This window comes from Dryobates pubescens, chromosome 17 (genome assembly GCF_014839835.1).
Source record: "Dryobates pubescens isolate bDryPub1 chromosome 17, bDryPub1.pri, whole genome shotgun sequence".
Lineage (NCBI taxonomy): Eukaryota > Metazoa > Chordata > Aves > Piciformes > Picidae > Dryobates > Dryobates pubescens.
Window position 1 is genome coordinate 14,303,900 of NC_071628.1, and position 20,112 is coordinate 14,324,011.

Genomic DNA, 20,112 nt, shown 5'->3' on the forward strand with positions numbered 1-20,112 from the left:
TGCAAGTAATTTACATCCTAAAACATCAGCTTTTGCCCTTTAAACACACTTCAGCCTTTAAAGCACTGCTGCTGCCTTCATCTAGAAAGCTCCCAAACTCTTGGAAAGCTCACGCTGTATGTGTGAAACAATTCTCTCTACCAAGTGAAGGGAGAAAAAACAATGAAATTAATAATTTTAAAAATCACTTGCATTGTTCTCACTACACAACATGCTATATTCCCACGTCAGTTTATGCCAGTTTTAAGAATCTACTTTATACAAAGACAAGAAACTTGGTCCTTCGTAGTAAATACAGAGGTTTACTGGGTATTTGGTTTGGTTTTGTGTTTGGTTTTTTTCCTGTATGCTTCACATGTTTCACATATATTTGCTATTGGTATTGGTACAAAAGCACAGTATAACTTTATCATTTACATACCCTCTTTCCCCCTCTCCCAAAAGACATGAATATTGAAGAATCATTTGAAAACTGAACTGCCCCCAAACCATTCTCCAGTATGTGCTCCTGCCATTCACAGAGCGCTGTATCTATCAGCAATGGAGGCCCACAAAGAAGATCTGAAGCAAACAGGAAATTAGCAGGAGCAGCCACATTTTGTACACTTGGGCTCTTGCTGGTTTTCAGCCCTGCTGTATCCACGACTCGCAGGCTGAGAAACCTCATCCGAGTTAAAAAGAAGGTGTGTGCTAACAAGTGCATATGCCAGTGCAAGTACAAACTGACAGAAAGTACAGGATAACTCCACAATAATTAACAAGGATGTGACAACAGAGGCACAGTATTAGAGTGCTACAGTGTCAGAGATGAAGACAGAATGTGTACCACACTTTGCTCAAGTTGCCTCCCACCTCATCCCAACTATAGCAGCAGTACCCCATCCTCAATATTTCCAATGGGATATTGCTTCCCTCTCATCATAGGAATTAGCAGAAAGAAAAGCAGATGTAATATGAAAGAGTATTTAAATGCTGTCTAGCAAAACAGCTAAGCAGGCTGGTCTTCTCTAGGCTGCACAAAGTTTCCTGATGTAAAAGACGCAGCTGCCTTGTAAGGCACAATCACTGTTAACTTCAGGCAGTGAATGCTGCACAGCAGTTTCTGTCTAGAGAAGGGAAAAAGCAAGCAGAAAATAGATCACCATAGAAACTGGGTTACTACAGACAGCTGAACCTTCCACACAACACAAGCCTACAGATATTAAAATTATTCTATGAGCCCTAAGCTGTAGCTTTTCATCTCTAGCATCATTGCCTGGCTTTAAATACTTGCCAAAGAAACACCTGGTAAAAAGAACAGGTGGGAGGAAAGAGATAGATGTTCCCAGTTATAAGCATTGACTCATTTCACAACATTCTCACCTCAGTAATTTAGCAGAATGATTTGCAAAATCAGGTTTTCCTTCTATTTTTCATATAATCAGTTAATGTTAAAATCCCATTGCTGCTTAACCTTTAGAGGGATTCAGCCAGCCCTATAGCAGAAAACAAAGCACCACCACTGGCAGAAACAGGACCAAAGGCATCTCTCTCAAGAAATACTCTACTACCTCTATTATTGATCCCTCTTTATTCACTAGGATATAAAAGCAAGTTTATGGCTACATTAACACTAAAATAAACTTCTAGAGACACTGATGTACAAATCAGCCTTCTAAAAAGGGAAGAAAATTCTAGCCTAAAAATGACAGTAAATTCTAAAATCCTATCACTGAAATAACAACTAAAATTATGGCAAGAATCAAATTACTTTAGTGAAATTGTGCCTGATGATGATCCATGACTATATCACTCCTTGCAATAGTTCAGTGCAAATTTTGAACCACCAGAACAAAAATAGTATGATTTACTCAAGAAACAGCAGTGAATGAAATTTTAGACAAGTATCGTTGCCTTTTGTGTCACCTGCACTTCACATCTCCCTATTGACTTCGCTCTAATAAGCTTAGTTTTGATACCTAGGCACTAATTTACTTTCTCTTCAGGTATGTTTATGGCTCAGCACTGATGACTTCTTACTGTCCTCACTGGGGATTTAGGACTAGAAGAAGCATGAGGAGACCATGCAGCCCATCCTCCCACCCCTCGTCAAAGCCACATCATGGACATACTGGCACTGTGGGAGAGAGGCTGCAGCCAGCTGTCTCCAGCCAAGCATTCAAAGGACCTTCACTTATTTCAAACTACTTGTTGTTTTTTTAAAAATAAACAAACAAAAATCATCAGAATGAAAATGCAGGCACACAGGTGAGAATGCCTTGAATTCAGAAGGAAAAGGACTGTTTCAAAACTATGTTTCTTGCCTAGACTGTCTTCCAGCCTCAGAAGACTGGCATGAAAACTCCACCACATGGAACTGTGGAATCACCAAACTTTGTTCAAAGAAGGACATGTTGGACTGGTGAAAGGCAGTGGCTAAGTGGTATCTGCATAGCAACTTTAAAAGAGTTTGTAACAGAAAAAAATACAGAGAGAAGCTTTCTTTTTTTCACTAGAGGCTCAGAAAGCTAGCTGTATTACCATGGTTCTACATAATAAGAAAATATAATGGGAATAGAATAGAATAGGTTGGAAAAGACCTTTGAGATCATCAAGTCCAACCCAACACCCAACACCATCTAATCAACTAAACCATGGCACCAAGTGCCTCAGCTAGTCTCTTCTTAAACACCTCCAGTGATGGTGAATCTACCACCTCCCTGGGCAGCCCAGTCCGATGGCCAATCACTCTTCCTGTGAAGAACTTCTTCCTAACATCCAGCCTAAACCTAACCTGGTGCAGCTTGAGACTGTGTCCTCTTGTTCTGTTGGTGGTAATCACAGTATTGTCTCACACCACATGATTTCATCTTAGATCACATGAAAAAATCAGCAGACTATAACAATTATCTATCAAATGAGACCATATGACTCACAAAGCCTCTCTGCTGAGATACTAACCTCTTGAAGTACTAATTGACATTGCTGACAGAACAGAATTAGCGATGCAAGCGGCTCAAGCAGCTCAGCAGACGCTTCAGCAGTCAGATAGCTTTCTACTTCCACTGCACAATCACAAACAGTGCAGAAAGAGATAACAGCTATCTTCCCAGCTAACAGCTCTTTCGATAAAAGCTGGAAAAGTTCATGAAATTATCTACATCCTGTAAAGAAAAAGGAAGTTTCAACTCATAAAGAGGTGTCCCTCATTTCTCAGCAAGATCTCCCCATACCCATGAACTTGTATGATTTTCACTTCAGCAGAAGTCATCCATTTCTTTAGAGACAGCTTCAAAAAAGAGTCTTTCAGGTGCTAAACGTGAAAAACTTTCCAGAGACACTGTCCCTCTCTCTTTCAAGAGTGACCTTGATTTTGAGTAGAAATAAAGCAGCTTGTTAATGTCTGAATCAAAGAGATACCATCAAATACAGCAGCTCCAGCTGAAGGAGCCAAAGGAACAGCTACAGCTGGTTAAAGTCAAACATAAATCTGACCAAAATCACTCAGTGTGAACCTGTTGCTAACTGAACATGGCCACCAGCAGCAAGCAGGCTGCACTATTAGGCTAGAAAAAGTGTCTATGCTAGGAAGGCATAGGAGCACAAAATCGTAAAAGATCAAAATGCAAACTTAGTAAAAAAGGATTTCTGAACGGTGTGATCTCCTTGGATGGGGGTGCTCTGGAAATTTCTGCCATCTGTCCTGCAATATGCAGGCAATCCCCCAAAGATGCACTGCATTTTCATTAACAAAGTGCTGCTACAGCTTGCAGTTTGATAAAAAAGACTTTCATAGAAAAGCCAAGAAACCAGGGAAGATTGGGAAGCATTTCCATGACAAGCAGGTTTCTGCAAAGCCTCTGACCAACTAATCTAAATTAGTTGAGAGGGAAATGGCATCCTTAACTTTGCAAAAGAATCAAAACAATAATTACTGATTTTCTTAAAGGCAGTACCATCCTTTATGCATGGAGCATATTTTCTGGTTTGTTGCCCAGCAACAGCCATTTACATACCTCTTGTACAGTTTAAGGCCTAAAATTTAAAAAGAATTAATTTAAAAATACATTTATAATCATTTATATCATGACATACAGCAGGGAAAATGTATGTGACAACTTGGATTAATGGTTTATCTTAAAAATAATCTCAGGTAGTTCAACTCGTTGGAAGAACAAAACACCCATGGTATTCTGACTCATGGGAATGCCCTGGCTGGCCACACATGGAGTTCCCAAACAGTGGTCTGGGGACAGTGCTGACCCAGAGACACCACCACTGTGAGCTTTCATACCACTGACAGCGGGTTTGCCAGTTTGGGTCAAAGTGTACTGCTGTACTCAAGGCTAGGCAGGTAAGGTACCACATCCTTCACCACACACAGAAACTGCTGGAATAGCAGCTCAAGAAATCTGCTGTACTTGAGTACTTCATCTATTGTGTAAATATCCACTGCATTTGAATCCAGCTACATCCTTCACTATGTCTCTGCTGCTACCACAAGCCAGTATAGGGCAACAAAAAGTGATGCCTCTGTACCACTGTTCTTGTAGCTTCCCATCTGCCAAGGGATCCTCCTAGAACACCATACATCATCAAACCTACAGCATAATGACTTACAACAAAACTTGTGTGGAACAGCAGGACTCCTGTCTCGCTTGCTGCAGTACACTATTTTCACTTAATTCAGCAGACTTCTCAAGAAATGTTTATTTAAAGTAATCCAGACTTTAAAAAAAACATATTCAAAGCAAAATCAATGTTGACAAATATTCTGGATTTGAAACAGCCTTGATTTTCAGACCTGTCAAAGGAATGAACGTGGCTTTGAAAGATCTTCAAAAAAAGATGGTAATTACAGCTAGATCAAAACCACCACTACTTGAGACTTGGTCACTACTTGAGACATAAACCAGCTGAACAGCCACAAGAAGATCAATGGCAAGCTGAGTGGAAGAGTGGAGCCTACCCCAAACAGAGCAACAAGACAATATTCTGGCTCATGAAAAACCTTGTTTGGGGTCACACCCTCACAGAGAGGCATTTGCTGGATTGCATTTTGATCCGTGCCACCAAAACGAAGGCCAACATTGTGATTTCAAAAAGGCATTAATTGTAAGTCTGCCTTAAACCACCTGATTTATCCAATCTGAAAAGCATGTTACATAGAATCATGAGCTCTAGAAGAGCGGACACAATAAATTTAAGGGCAAATGAAGCAACTAGAGGCACCCCTGAATACTAATAACTATAGTTAGCTAATAACACGTTGCATTGAAGAAGGAGTATTAGGAAAAGGATGCAGGGTTTCATCTTTGTGTGCCTACAGTGAATGTTGTGGGTGTAATACAAAAATATGCCTTAATAAAATTTCAAAATCTCCAATACTTAAGGTATACACAGACAAAAAATATTCATCATGTCATGTTTAACTTCACAGCTGACTTCATGTCTGAATTTAAGATCCAAGAAAACAAATACGATGAGGCCGAAGGGAACAACTGGTGGTAGGGGTTTTAGCACTAACAAGATGATGCAAGTCATAATACAGACTTCACAGCACAATTAACTAAATGCTGGAATAAGCATTATTTCCAAACCATTGGTACAAATTCAGTCGAGCCTTTAAACGCTTGAGGTCACACAGTGAAACACTGATTGAATTTCCCCAGGTTCCTAAATGGACTGAAGATCTTACAGAAGCCTTTTATACTTATCTCCCCCAAAGCCTGGAAACCCCACCCAGAGGAGGCAGGATAACGGAATCGTTTCTCGCGATACGCAGCACAGCCCAGGTTTTGCTCAGGGACAGAGGGGTTCAGAGTGCTGGCTGCAGCTGGCTGCCCATCCTGGGTTCATACACACAGAAAAAGGAAGCACTGCCTTTTCTCTCAGTGTTTCTGCTTCAGCACGGAGCCATCTGCATCACTGCCATGAGACTGTTTGGTGCATCTAGCACTCGCTTAGGCAGGAAGGGAAAATAAAGGGCTGTACTGATCAGACAGATGCGCTGCGCTGCACAGTGCTACAGTGCTGGAGTCTGACACAAGTTACTGAGAAAAAAGAAGTAGTGGAGCCATAATTGATCATCTAGCTCAGAGGTGAAATAGGGCTGAATTTTCTGGTATCTGTAAAGCATCTGGAATATGAACAATTGCTGGTTTAACAGTGAAAGCTCAATTAAAAAGGTAAAAATGAAAGATATTTAGCATAAAGTTTGAGAGTAGGTAAGGGTATACTTTTCTGAGTGTCCTTCTGTAGGGCTGAGTTCAGGTCCAAACAGCATTTTTTTTATTTTACTTAATCCCAGATCTCCCAGAAAAGAACACACTGAAAGTAAAACACTTAATTGAGGTTCCAAAAATCAAAAATCTGACTATTTTATGTTAGAATGACCCAGAAGCCTCAGGCTGAGATGCGGTTACATCATTAAAATAGAGCTTTTACTGACTTAGCTTGAGCTATTCAAGGAAAACTAGTTTTACTTAGCCAACCCAAAACAGAACTCTGTCATTATGGCAAACTCCTTACCACACACTTTTCTGCTATATTACACCAGCAACCTGACTGCAGTGAAGCACATCTAGTCAAGCTATATTTAGTCCCATCATTTTTTTCACCAGGAATTAGCAGTAGGTCCCTGCAGAAGAAAACCAAACGACCTGATATGAATGGCCTGGGAAGCTCTAACTCAAAAGCAGTAAGCAGAGTTAAACCTTCCAAAGAGCCTCCCTGAAGTGTCAGGGGAAGCTGTGAAAGCAGAACTAAACTTAATGGCCACAGCCTTGCTCTCAGAAACTCCCTGGTGCGTGTGACTGCATTTCTTCCACTGCCATCTTCAGCCCTGCCCTCATAAATCCCCCAGTGCAAAGCAGGCACAGGCGCTGCTGGGTGCAGCTGGCTGCTAGTACTGCTGGGGCCCCAGTGCTGCTGTGTCCAGACCAGCTCATTAGCACAATTCTAGCCTTGATTAGCAAGGGAAATTACAGCAAGCACCTCTGAATTGGGAAGGGGAGTGAAATTAGAATCTTTCACACTAGCTGGAAATGGTATACCTTATTAGCCTTAGAGAAACTCCTCTTCTCTACAAGCACTATTTCATTGTTTGCAAGAACTTTATGTTGCCTTTGTGTTTCCAATATATAAGATTCTCACAGGGAGGAAGTTCACTGACAACAAATTCTAACAACTTCTGAAAACATTTCTCGTCATATGAGGTTTTCCTGTGGGAGAAAATGTCCAAAACAATGAAACTGTCTGGCATTTTTCAAAAAGTATGTCTTCCTTATGTATCTCCAGATCATAAGTCAAAATTCTACTTACCCTAAACCTTTATTAATAAACTATTATACTAATAAGCTACTATATGCCTGCCTATACAGCCATCACCTAAGTTAAAAGCAAGAAAACCGCCAAGCATATTCTACTTACTTGAAGGTACATGCAGTCTAAACCACCTAGTTCCATTCCATGTGTCTTGTAACACAGATTGGCAGCACTTGCAGAGGCAGTTGATGTTTCCTTTCCAGGCAAAATAGGCTCAACCTCCATGGAAAACTGTTCCCTATTTCTTGTATTGGTATACACTAACTCATAATGCAACTTGGAAATCTCTCTTTCTGGTTTCCACAGAAAAACAACTGAGGTCATCCGCTTTAAAGACACTTATGAATAACCCATGGAGTCTGCAGAGCGCAACGTGTGACAAGCCATGTTGGGGCAATGAATTCCTGCATTGTTTGACCAACTCATAGTATTTTTAGTTTATTTCTCTGGCTCTAAAAAGAGCAAGAGTGTCCTCCCCTCCTGTAAATCACAAAGTAATCACAAAATCCTCTTGTGATAATCAAATTGAAGAACTCAAAGACACCACCAGTAACTACAGCAAGACTTCATGATTTTTCCTATCCAAAAAAAGAGACCATATGGGTAAAAAAGTCACTGAGATGAAAAGACTCTGTTCCTCTATACTTAGAACTGTCAAGCTGGAAACATGCAGTTTGCATCTAACCACACTGCCATCTCAGGAACCTTGACACGACAAGTCACACACCATATTTCCCCTGTGTTAACTACTACAAAGGCAGAATGAGAGCTCTTCAAAGCAACAGTGCTTTAGCCTTTACATTTCGTTTCAAAGTGAGTGTCCTCATCAGACTGCAGTGTAAGTATCCTGGAAGAGTCTGCTCTCAGTCTTCTTCACTGTCTCCTAAAAGCTAAATAAACTCAGCAAGCCATTTTCTGCTAATTACCAGTGGCAACTTTTATTCTGTGAATTACCCTGACAGTTTTACCCACAGCTCCTCCTGAAGCAGAGTTAAAAGACAAAAATGAAGACTTGATGAGCAATGGACAGCTTTCAACTTTCACCAAACTATGCAGCAGTAACAGTCTCAAAGACAACCCTGCAGGCACAGTTGCGTTCTGCCTTCCTGACTGCTTCTCCTCCAGTTTAATCTTCATACTGCTCCCTCAAACCCTTCAGCAGCAGCACAGTGACTTCTCACTCATACTTGTTTATTTCACAGAATGGTAGGGGTTGGAAAGGACCTCTGGAGATCATCCAGTCCAACCCCCATGTCAGAGCAGGTTCACCTAGAGCAGGTTACACAGGAAGGCCTATAGGTGGGTTTTGAATATTCAGCTTGAGAGATGGAAACTGCACCACTTCTCTGGGCAGCCTGTTCCAGGGCTCTACCACTCTGAACTTAAAAAAGTTCCTCCTCATGTTTAGATGGAACTTCCTATGTTCGAGTTTGTGCTTGCTACCTCTTGTCTCATCACTCACTGGGCACCACTGAAAAAAAATTGGCCCCACCTTCGTGGCATGCACCCTTTAAGTATTTATAAGCATTGATAAGATGCCCCCTCAGTCTTCTCCAGGCTAAAAAGCCTCAAGTCTCTCAGTCTTTCTTCATAAGAGATGGTCTAATTCCCTAATTGTCTTCATAGCCCTTTGCTGTACTTTCTCAAGCAGTTCCCTGTCTTTCTTGAAGTGGGGAGCCTAGATCCGAACACAGAACTCCAGATGAGGCCTCACCAGAACAGAGTAGAGCATAAGAAGAACCTCCCTTGACCTGCTTGCCACACTCTTCTTGATGCACCCCAGGATGCACCTTCTTGGCTACAAGGGCACATTACTGACTCATGGTCATCCTGTTGTCTACCAGGGACTCCCAGGTCTTTTTCCAAAGAGCTGCTTTCCAGCAGGTCAGCCCCTAACCTGTACTGATAAATGGGGTTACTCCTCCCCATGTTCTTGTTGAACTTCAAAAGGTTACTTTCTGCCCAGCTCTCCAACCTGTCCAGGCCATGCTGGATGGCAGCACATTTGCATTAGAACTCAAAGTTACATTAAAAGTTAGGTCAATCAGTATCTGCAGTCCACACACATTATTCAGTAGGAGCAAAGTCTTGAAACTTTACCCATAGTGCTTAATGTTTCCTGTGCTTATGTTCCAGCTGCTTAATGCTGAAGACTCAGCAAGAAGGGCACTACTCTAATGCAATCACACCAAATACTGATCCTCTTTTATAAAAACAAACAAAAAATGAAACCCACACACCAAAACCAAGCAACCAACCAAAACCCACAAACCTATTAGCCAGCACTGACCTCTTCTTTACATTTTCTTTACATACAAATATACTACAATATGTAAAACTACTAAATCCTGTGATTAACCAAGAGTAGGCAACAAGGAACGGGTTATGACCTGGATGGCCAAGAACAGGAAGACCCCAAACTCATCTAGATCATAAGCTCACTAACTCTGGTGCATTTCACATCTGTGTAGTGCTGAGCAGTTGAAGTTACCCATCCCACCCAATACTTCCCACTCAGGCCCTGGAAGTGGAAGCTCCTCCTGAAAATACACTCTTGCTATTAAAATTGGGACTTGGGTAGACAGGTCTTGACTTACTGCAACCCTGCACACACAGAGCTCAACACAAAGAACCTGACAATTCGACACCCCCTAGGATATGCTTTCATTTGTTTCCCTGCACAAATTATTCCGAGCAGGTAAAAGACAGCAAAGTTATTTCCCTGCAATAAGAGAAAATAGAGAATAAAAGGCCAAATCTTCCAGGTTTATATAAAAGTAAGCAATGTGATTACTCACAGGGAATAAAGAGAAATTTTTGCAGGATCAGGGTTAAACAAACACAAGCAACACTGAGAACAAGGAGGAAATGATGCAGTCCTAAGCAAAGGGCGGCGCAAAGGGTGGCACAAAACATGGCACTGGCACAGGCATGGAAGTGATATGCTCTGCCAGGAAAAGTCAGTAAAAGCCTTGCTATTGGCCTTGGTAAATAAGGCCTTAGCAACCCAATCATACAACTCTCCATCCTGGATGCCGCTCAGAGTAAAGCAAATAAAAGGAAAAAGGTACTGTACAAAGAGGCTTTGAATTCAACATAGCTGAATTTCCTCTAGCTCCCATGACCTTTAGATAACAGGTTTAATTTTGTACCTGGTGCAGTTCTACTTAAAAGTTTTGACACCAAATTAATCCATTCAAACTCTTAGGAGCATCACTCCCAAAACAAAACCATACATCTGTTGTGGGTGTATCATGAGCACAGTTAGGGTCTATGACAGTAACTTAAGCAGAAAGATAGAGTTTGAGGAAAAAGTCCAGGTCACAGGCATATAAACTTCCAAGACCTGTAGACTTGTTCTGTCCCTAACACCGTATTTTCTGCAACAAAACCACCTTTTATTGAGGGAAAATAGAAAGTCCTTCCTTGCTATTTCAGCAACAGAGAAGAGAAGCAGAAGGTGTACAGTGCTGCTCCTACTCGTTCGAGTAGCTTGCTAGTGAAGCAGCAGAAACAAAAGCCTTGCTCAAACACCGTTTCTTGGCCCTGGGCCCAACAATACAAATACTCACTATCAGAGTCAAGCACAATACATGCAGTAGTAAACACTGCTCCACTACAGTGAGCACAAAATTAAATCAGAGATAACCTCTGCACCTTCCAGCACATGAAAGAAAACTAAACCAAGTCAAGGAGTTCAGACTCTGCTTGTCCCAGACTTCATACCTGCAAACCAAGCAAAGATGATGTTAATCAAGAGGCAAAAAATAAACCATTAGCTCTTACTTGAGGAGCTCTTGCTGCTTGACAGAGCAAAGTGAAATGAAATCCATCATCTTCCCCCTAGCTAATATGCCTTTCAAATTAGTAGTGTCTGTATGCATGTATGCTCATATATACATGCAGGTGTCAAACACTCCAGTAATATCAGCAAGACTTTCAAACCGGTAAATATTTGTTTTGTGTCTGGTTTGGGTTTTCAAGCAATGAAACCTGACTTTAGTGAATGCCCCTGCAGGACACCTCAAGTGGCTAGCTCCTCAAAGGGATGCTGCATAGGCTGGCCTGACTTGCCAGAAATCCAGACACTATCCCACTGGTACCCACAGGACAGCAGACTCACTAACTGCACACTGCTTTTCCCTCACAGCAGAAACACTATCTATGGTTAACCATACTATCATTTCTTGCTTTTTTAAAATCCTATTATAAGTAGACCATCCAGAAACAGTGAAACCTTGTCATACTGGACCTTTCTGTAACTTCCTCCAATTCAACTGGTTCAATGAGTGAATTTCAATAACAAACATGCTTTCTGTAGCCCTATGGAGATTAAACAATGAGCCTTATTAAAGCAAGACAAATTACTTTGTTATTAGAACACATGGAAAGGATTAAAATCCCAAAGGCCCCACAAAGAGACCCTAAGAGCCGGATATACTTGCCTGACTGGCTGTCTATCCCTTCCAACTCAACCTGGATCTATGTGGCTCCATAACACAACATAACGTAACAGTGGTCATTGCACACATTTCCTGACATAGCAGGAGCACAACAGCACTTTATCTGATCATTTATTTATCTGGCACTTGCTAGAAAATCACTCCAACAGAAACAGCCTGCAAATAACCAGTGGCAGCTCAACAGACAGCTATTATTATTCTGCAAGGATTGCTGATGAGTTTGTAGGGGATATCACATAGCCCACTAACATTATTAAGTAAATGTTTTAACATGATATTCACAAAGAACTAAAAAAGTAAGACCAATTATTATAAATGGGACCTTCACAATTATTCTGTGCATGTATTAAAGAATTCACACAACTTGCAAGATTAAGACTACAGCGTAATTGTTTTGGTTTGTTTAATATAAAGCTATGTATGATCTATCCCCTGAAAGTAGGTCCCAATGATGCTACACTGCAACTGCTTCATTAGGCCTACAATACACATTAAAAACAATTATTCATGGGCTGCAAAAAGCTTTCACAAACAGCTTGTTCTCTCTCTGGCCCCACTGCCCAGCCCAGGGTGGTATCATTTCCTCCTCCAGACACACTCAGCACCCAAGGGAGCAGGTCTGGCACAGACTGGGCTCTGAATCATAACACTGCTTGTCTTGCTTCCCAAGGCTCACAGCTACTTTTAACAAGAATGATAAATCGCTGACATGTCACAAAACTGCCGTGAGAAAGCTAAGAGTTGTTTCAGTTTCTCAGGCTGCTGTGGCTGGCATTTCACTCCAGGAAACACTGCTGTTTAAAAAAACATAATAAAATGTCAAGATTAGGTTAAACCAAGTATTGTTAGATGGCTGGGTATCTTCAGTTTAAAGGCAGTAAGGATCAAGTTGATGCACATAGCTGTGAGCTGTCACTGGCAGAGTGGTCATCACATTTATTCCAGTGCCACAGCAGGTCCCTGCAGGGGAAAAGCAACAAATACCATCTCTTCTGCTGCTGCATTGGGTTTTTTAGAAAAGCCAGAGATACAGTTATAAAACACACTGTTAAGGCTCATTGTCATTTGCAGATGCTTGAAGTACATTTGATCTCTGCAAACCCTTCTGTTCTAAACTGTGTGGATCCAACCTAGAAGAAGAGCAGGACACCCAGGTTGTGCTGGAGATGAATGACTCCCATCCCTGCATTACTGGGTAGCGTAGGTCTGGAAGAACAGAGCAGCTGTCTACTGAGACACTTCACTGTTTAGAAAACATATGCAATAGTTTGAACATTAATTTACAATACTGCATAATTAAGGCTTCTTTTTTAACCCCCAAGAAGAGCCCACTATCAGCTCAGAAATACAGAAACATAGGTATCTTTTCTCTCATGCTCAAGTTGATTTCTGCTGTATTTTCCTCCCCATGTACCATTAACACACCCAAGAAAAGCCATAACCTGGTCAGCATCACCTTTTGCCATTTTTGCCTGCAAGGACCCATCAAAACTGAAGGGGAAGACCAAGTCTCTTAACACTCTGGCTTCACACCCAAAGCAGCTGCATGAAGACAGCCCAGGAACGGAAGAACTGTCTCCCTGCGACACTTGGACTACACAAGAGGGCTTTTGTTCTATGCAGTTCCCTCTGACACTTCCCCAACTCAATTTACTGCCTGTAAACCCTCAAACCCATTTCAAGCCTAAGGTCAGCTACTGTGTTCAGTTTGTCTAGACCATGCTCTCCAGTGAAAACTGTTTACTGATTCCTCTGTGTTCACAGAAATATCTCAAGCTAGCTGTCTCTAGTCTCAAAGACATTGGAAAGGAAGGAACGTATTAGTAGCACCAAGAATAAAAATAAATTAGTGTCTTACTGAACTGATAGATAAATAAAGTAATGCACTGCACACAGCAACACAAAACAAACAGAAATCTCAAGAGGGAAAAGCGGCAGGCTTATGAAAGCACAGCATGAAAAAGAAGCAACTCAAACCCAGGGGAAAAAAAAGGATGGAAATGGAGAACAAAAATGACTGAATTATATCAACTTTTCACACTAAGAGGCAACATAAACAACTGCCTGATCTACTCTGAAATTTTCATGTACAGGCAATGAGAGCATGTGCCAGGGCTTGGTGTGACACACGGGAAACTCACAAAGGTCGTGTCCTACACAAAATGTGGTGGTTCAGCCAGTGCAGAGAAGATGAGTCTAGGCAAAGTGTTCTCACTTCTTAATTTCCAAGGAAAGCAGATCACACTTAACAAAAGCCAATGCATGGCCTAGATTGTCCCCAGTCAGCAGAAGTAGGCAGATATCTGTTCTCGGTTAACAGTTACTGAAGTGTTGATCAGCTACATTCAAGCACCACTTAGCAGGTCTATGGTGATTCAGGAAAAACACCTACGTTCTTCTCTTTGTTCCCAAAGTCAAAGAACTAAAACTTTCAGAAATGATCTTACAGCATGACCAGCAACCTGCCAGTGACAGATGTCCAACAGGACAAGTTAAACAGAGCTCATAGGCATAAGATCTTAAATAACAACACCCAGGATGCAACCCTTGGAGCCGTTTTAAACCTGAAGCTAATGCCCTCAAGCAGTCTGTATTTGCAGCATTACCAGACACAGGAATACATAGCCCAGCATGGTTTGGGCCCTGTAGTTTACAACTAGCTTGGGAGTGAGCTAAAGCAAGTCCTTTAACTTCAATTCAAATCTCCAGATTGACTGTGACCGTGTCCAACATGAAGGCTGTCTATACAGTCCCCAAGTTTAAATGTACACCTGGATGAATCAAAGGAACAGGATTCTTATAGGAGTGGAATGACTTCTTACAGAGGTTTCTAATACAGACTAATTTAGTTTGGGAAAATAAGAGTTTCTTTATGCTATTTCAGGATGGCACAGATGCCTGGGACAGTGTTGGGACAAACATTTTTAAGCTGGCATGCAAAGAAACCGAATTTAAAGGCTTAGTAGTGTATGTTAGCAAGACTAGACAAGGTGAAGCATGCAGCAGAGCCCCACTTACACAAACAATAGCTGGAAGTAAGAAGACTGCTTCTCCCCTTCTCAGACAACATTTGAAGAGATACTGATGCTTCTTTGCAACACTGGTCATTCACTCATGAACACAATTTTACCAACTCCTGTTCCAAACAACTCTCATTAACACAGCTACCTGAACAGCTCAGGCAAGCTGGCATGGGGGTTTCCAGTGGGAGAGGGAAAGAGAGCCTCCTGGTTCTTCACTTCAGGGCACACACAAAGTCAGCAATAAATTCATACTCTACCCTGCTTGCCAGTGAGGTATCTATGCCAAAACCATGTTAAGTGTTGATGCTATACTAGATGCTCTGGTACTTTAAGTAGCTGTCCTGAATAACAATCCTCACTCTGCCTGCCAGTATAAAAAAGATGTGAAAGTCGCTCTTTCTGTGCCTACATATGCCTCTAATGAGGAGAACAGCCTGTGGTGTGAGTAAAGCACAGAAGCAATCTCACTGGCCCCTGTTCCCCAGCGAGCCCCTACTGGAGGATCATCTCTGCACTTCTCAGTCTCTGCGTTTGCTCTTTTGTCTGTGTGCTGTGACCCTACATCCATCACTTGTTACTCAATCAAGGATGAGATACTGAATGTGATTTAAACAGTGTAATGGCCTTACTTGGGGAAAAAGCCAGCAAAGAGGGAAGACAGCAGAGACAGTACCCAGAGCCCAGTTCAGAGCCATGCCTTCCTCAGGAACTACAAGGTGTCCTGAACTTTCCACTGTAACACAGTGCAAAGATGCCCACATTTTTGGAGCAGCTTCTGACTCAAGAAAGTGAATCCAAGGTCAGACAGGGTTGAAAATAAATTTAAAAAAAATAATTAAAAGTATTTCTGCTTAACTCTCTGTAAGGCAGTTTCACTCCATAATAAGAGTATCTACAGAGAAATATAAATCAAGAATACCTTTCCAAAAGAGCTCCTTACCTAGAGGTCTACTGGGCACCCTGGAGCAGCTCTGCAGTACCAGTGCTCTCTTGGCCAGAATGCTCATGTTCATCTCTGTGCAATGGCAGTTAATGGAGATACTCTTCTATGAGACTCAAGACATAAAGATGCTTCACATTAACTCATGTATTTATCATTCTTTAGGGGGTGCACATGTGTGCCTCACTTCCTCACATTCAATCTCTCCTATACAAATACACTATTCAGATATGGTCAAGCCTACTGAAGGGATTGTCCAGTCTGATTTGTACTGATACACAGTCAATGTGCTATCCCTGGCATCTACAAATAAGGTGAACAAAACAAAACACACCAAACCAAAAAGGCTGTTTCCTTTCCTTTCTCTCCTCACACAATGAGCTAGACTGGGGCTAATTTTGGAGTATTTCATTAAGTGGCTCAAGGATACAGACAGCATGGCCTTCCATAAGACACACTTTGACAGTATAAGGTTTTTCAAGGAAGTATTTGGACTTTGCTATGTTGTACTGTGGTGCTCAGGTGTGGTGAGCCCAGTCACCCCTTCTGCCCTTAAAAATCTGTAGTCTGTCATTCATTTCAGGTTTTTGCACTCAACCAAGGCAGAACAATGAAAATGATGCATTGCTAGCGGGTGAAACACTTTCCATAGCTTTGCCATCACCAAGATGCACAGGGCAGCAACTGTTTCCGGGTGCAAGCTGATGGAGATACTAACACACAGGACTAAAAAGATTAGAAAAATGTCCGCTTGCAGAGCGTGTGGGAGCCACGCACAGCATCACTGCTGACTGCGGGGCTTCTGAACGACTGCCAAAAGAATAACTACGATCTAAAGGTGCAGCGTCAGACAAAGGGTTAGTTTGATACCAGGGCGTTGAAAAAAGGTGTTCTACGAAGAACGGGACGGCGTTTCTGAAGACGACGGAACGGCACGGAATGGCTGTTCTGACCCCCAGCGCTTCCCAGAGAGCGCCGCATCACTCCCGAGCTGGCGGAGCCGCCCCAACTGCCCGCTCCCAGCAAGTCTCCGGTGCCCACAAGGGAAAGGGCGGCACGGCCCGTTCCCCTGCGGTGCTCTGCGGGCGGACGCCGCTGCAGCGGCGCTGCTTCCCCGCCGTCCCCCGCCCGGCCCAGCACGGCGGGCAGAGCCTCTTCGGGGGGCGGCGGAGCCGTGACTCACCGGGCAAAGCACGTACCGGCGGCGGAGACCTGCCCCCGCACCCCGCCGGGATGCGGGTCCATCTTGGCAAAAGGCGCGGACTCCCGATAACAGAGCTGGCCCCTGCCCGCGTCCTCCCTCCGCTCAGTGAGGGGAGCGGAGATGCCTGCCCGGGCCGTGCTCCCCGCCTCACCCGCCCTCGCGCAGCCCCCTGCCCCGCCGCCGCCCTACCTTCGTGTAGAGCTCGGAGGCTGCCATGGCGCAGGGCGCGGGCGGCCCTTCTGCGGCAGCCCGGCGGCGGGAGGTGGAGGCGGGCGGGAGGATGCTCAGGCGGCGGCCCGGGCGCGGTGCGCCATGTTGCTACCTGGCGGGCGGCTGGGCTGCCGCCGCTCTGTGCATTGTGGGAGCGGCGGGCAGGCGGGCGGCGCGATGCCTCCCACCGGCGGGCGGATGGACGGACCGACAGATGTCCGGGGAGCGCGCCGTGCCGCGGGGATACCGGCGTGGGGGCCCCAGGCGCCGCCCGCTCCCCTTGCCGCGTTGCTGCACCCTCGAGGGTCGCGGGCCAGGTTTTACCAAGGGCGGAGGACCGGAAAGCAGTGCAGCGGGAAAGCCGCGGCGGCTGCCCACCTCCCGCCGCAAGCCCCGGCTCAGGCCGCTCCGTGCAAGAACCGGTATTCCTTCCCTCTTTCCTAAGCCTGTTTCTATTCTTCTCCTAGACTGAACAATTCACTCTTCTCTTCATCAGGGCCGTTTATGATTTTCGTTGGTTCTCAGACCCCAGGCTATGCAGCCCGGGCATCGTCAGGAACGGGGGAGAGATCCCTTCCTCTCACAGGTAACTTCTCAACACCAACAGGAGCCAGCAACCTCACCTTAATGGACTGACCCCTGGGTTACAGCCCACTGCAGCCTCTGTTATCCCCAGTGTATATTTCTTAGTGGCAGGGGCAGGGTTTTCATGATTTTGTTTTCTGATTCTGATCCCATCCTTCAAACTGCTTACAAGCTCCTCCAGCTTGATTGTATCTTTATCATTCAAACCACTATTGAAAACACTGAACACACTGAGCCCAAAACAGTTCCTTCAATAAGCCATCACCAAGAAATTAAGGTACACGTCTGTGAAAAGTTTAACACCCATGTCAAAAGGGAATGAAAAGCATAAATCCATGTTCTGTCTAGGCCTTCAGATGGTACCTTTATAAATCATTAAGGGGTGTTTTTTACAGTTCATGTTATGGCAAGGGTTCTCTTGACAGCCAAACTGAAGTTATTTCTTCCTGTGTTTTGGGGTTTTTTTTTGACCTTGGGAATGCATCCTACCAGCCTGAGTAGTCTGAAATACAAACCAAGTTTGAAACTTATCTTTGCCACATTCTCCACCTAAGTGATTTTTTTTAAAGTGCACCTTAAGTGCATCATCTCTTGCAAAATCCAACTGATCAGACAATAGTTCTGTATTCAGTGGGTAGTATACGTACTACCCCTGAAACTTCCTGTGATTATCAAAGAAACAGAAAAATCTGTTCTACAGAGAAAAGGTGCCATGAAAGAGATGAATGACCTGCTCCAAAAATCACTCAACTTAGTCATAGAAACAAAAAAAAAGCAATCCTGGCTCTCAAAACTAAATGCTATAGCTGTACTTTACTGCTGCTATCTGAGGGAAAGGAGAGCGACAAAGTAGCAAGTACAAATGAAAGACAGTTAAGATGAACATGTGGAACCTTACCTGGACTTGTTTAGGTGCAGATAGAAGGTCTTCCTAGCTAGTATACTATGGTTAGTAAATTCAGAAAAGATGTTAGAAAAATAATGATCTTGATTCTGCTGGAAGAGTTCAGAGTTTAAACGCTAATGGGAATTAAAAATAAATGCTTTCCTACCCATGTTCTGCCAGCATGTCCAGGATTATCAACATGCCTTGGAGGCTCACTCATCAGCAGAATGGGACATCTGCTCTCAGTCCTGTAAGAAGCCCAAAACTGGTTCCTGTGAACTGCTGTCCAGGATGGGGGTGAAGTTTTTTTATAAGATGTTTGCACAGCTGTCATTCATGTGTACACTATGGCAAAAGAGAGATCTGTACTAAAAGCTACCAGTCACCTTACACATACAACCCAAAACTGACTTGGGGTTCATTTAACAGTGTGGTCAAACCCTTTTATCTGGCTTAATCTAAGATTCTGGGTGTAGGAACCACAAAAATCTGTTTTTTTTTCTTCATAAGGGACATGAACCTCCCCTCTGTATGCTCTTTCATATCTGACATTTAACACCCTTTCTTCAGGGCAGTATCTGTTCTAAATTCAAAGAGACTCATCTCAGGAGTTTGCTTGCACTGTGGATTACTGTATCAGCCATTCACAGAAGCAGCTCAGAAGCCAAATGTAATTATAAGCCCCATCAAAAAATAGATATCCAAGTCCAAAATACGTTATGATTTGACACAATTTGCATAAACCAGGATTTCAAATCTGTCATTAAGGACAGGAATTGGGGGCACTGAAGGTTGCCAAGAAACAACCTGTTTGCAATGTATCTAGACTGACAATTAGTACTTTAAGATACATCTCCTGCATCAAACTTTTGCTGGCAAGATTTTTAGATGTCCTATCTTGCAGAGTATCGTTTCAAAAAGATCATTTGTGGCTTTTGATTTCAGAGTATATACATGCACGGGAGCAAGGCTGTGCCCATGTGCCCAAAAACAAGTTGGCAGGGAAGAAGACCAGCCTGGCTGAATAGAGAGCTTTGGCTAGAGCTCAGGAGCAAAAGGAGAGTTTATAGCTTTTGGAATAGGGGGCAAGCCTCTCATAAGGACTATAAAGATGGACAAAGGATATGTAGGAAGAAAATTAGGAGAGCCAAAGTCCACACAGAACTCAACCTACCTACAGCTGTTAAGGGCAACAAAAAATGTTTCTATAAATACTTTAACAACAAAAGGAGGACTAGGGAGAATCTCCATCCATTATTGGATGCAGGAGGAAAAAGGCTGAGGAAAAGGCTGAGGAGCTCAATGCCTACTTTAGCAGTAGAACTATGTGTTCCCTGGACACCCAGCCCCATAATCTGGGAGACAGGGAGGGGAAGCAGAATGAGGTCATCACAATCAGAGGAAGTGATCAGTGACCTGCTACACCACATAGATGCACACAAGTCTATGGGGCTGGATGGATTACACCCAAGAGTACTAAAAGAGTTGGCAGATGC

General features: G+C 43.2%; 1 protein-coding gene across 1 annotated transcript in view; it reads right to left on the reverse strand.

Moving 5' to 3' along the window:
* The window catches only part of MYO5A (myosin VA), a 103,051-nt gene extending 85,763 nt beyond the window's left edge, over nucleotides 1-17,288 (reverse strand). Inside the window, exon 1 of the mRNA XM_054169295.1 lies at nucleotides 17,125-17,288. Within this exon, the coding sequence (XP_054025270.1) occupies nucleotides 17,125-17,151 (27 nt within the window). The 5' untranslated portion in view covers nucleotides 17,152-17,288. The remainder of the gene's footprint in view (nucleotides 1-17,124) is intronic.
* Between the last annotated feature and the right edge of the window lie 2,824 nt (nucleotides 17,289-20,112).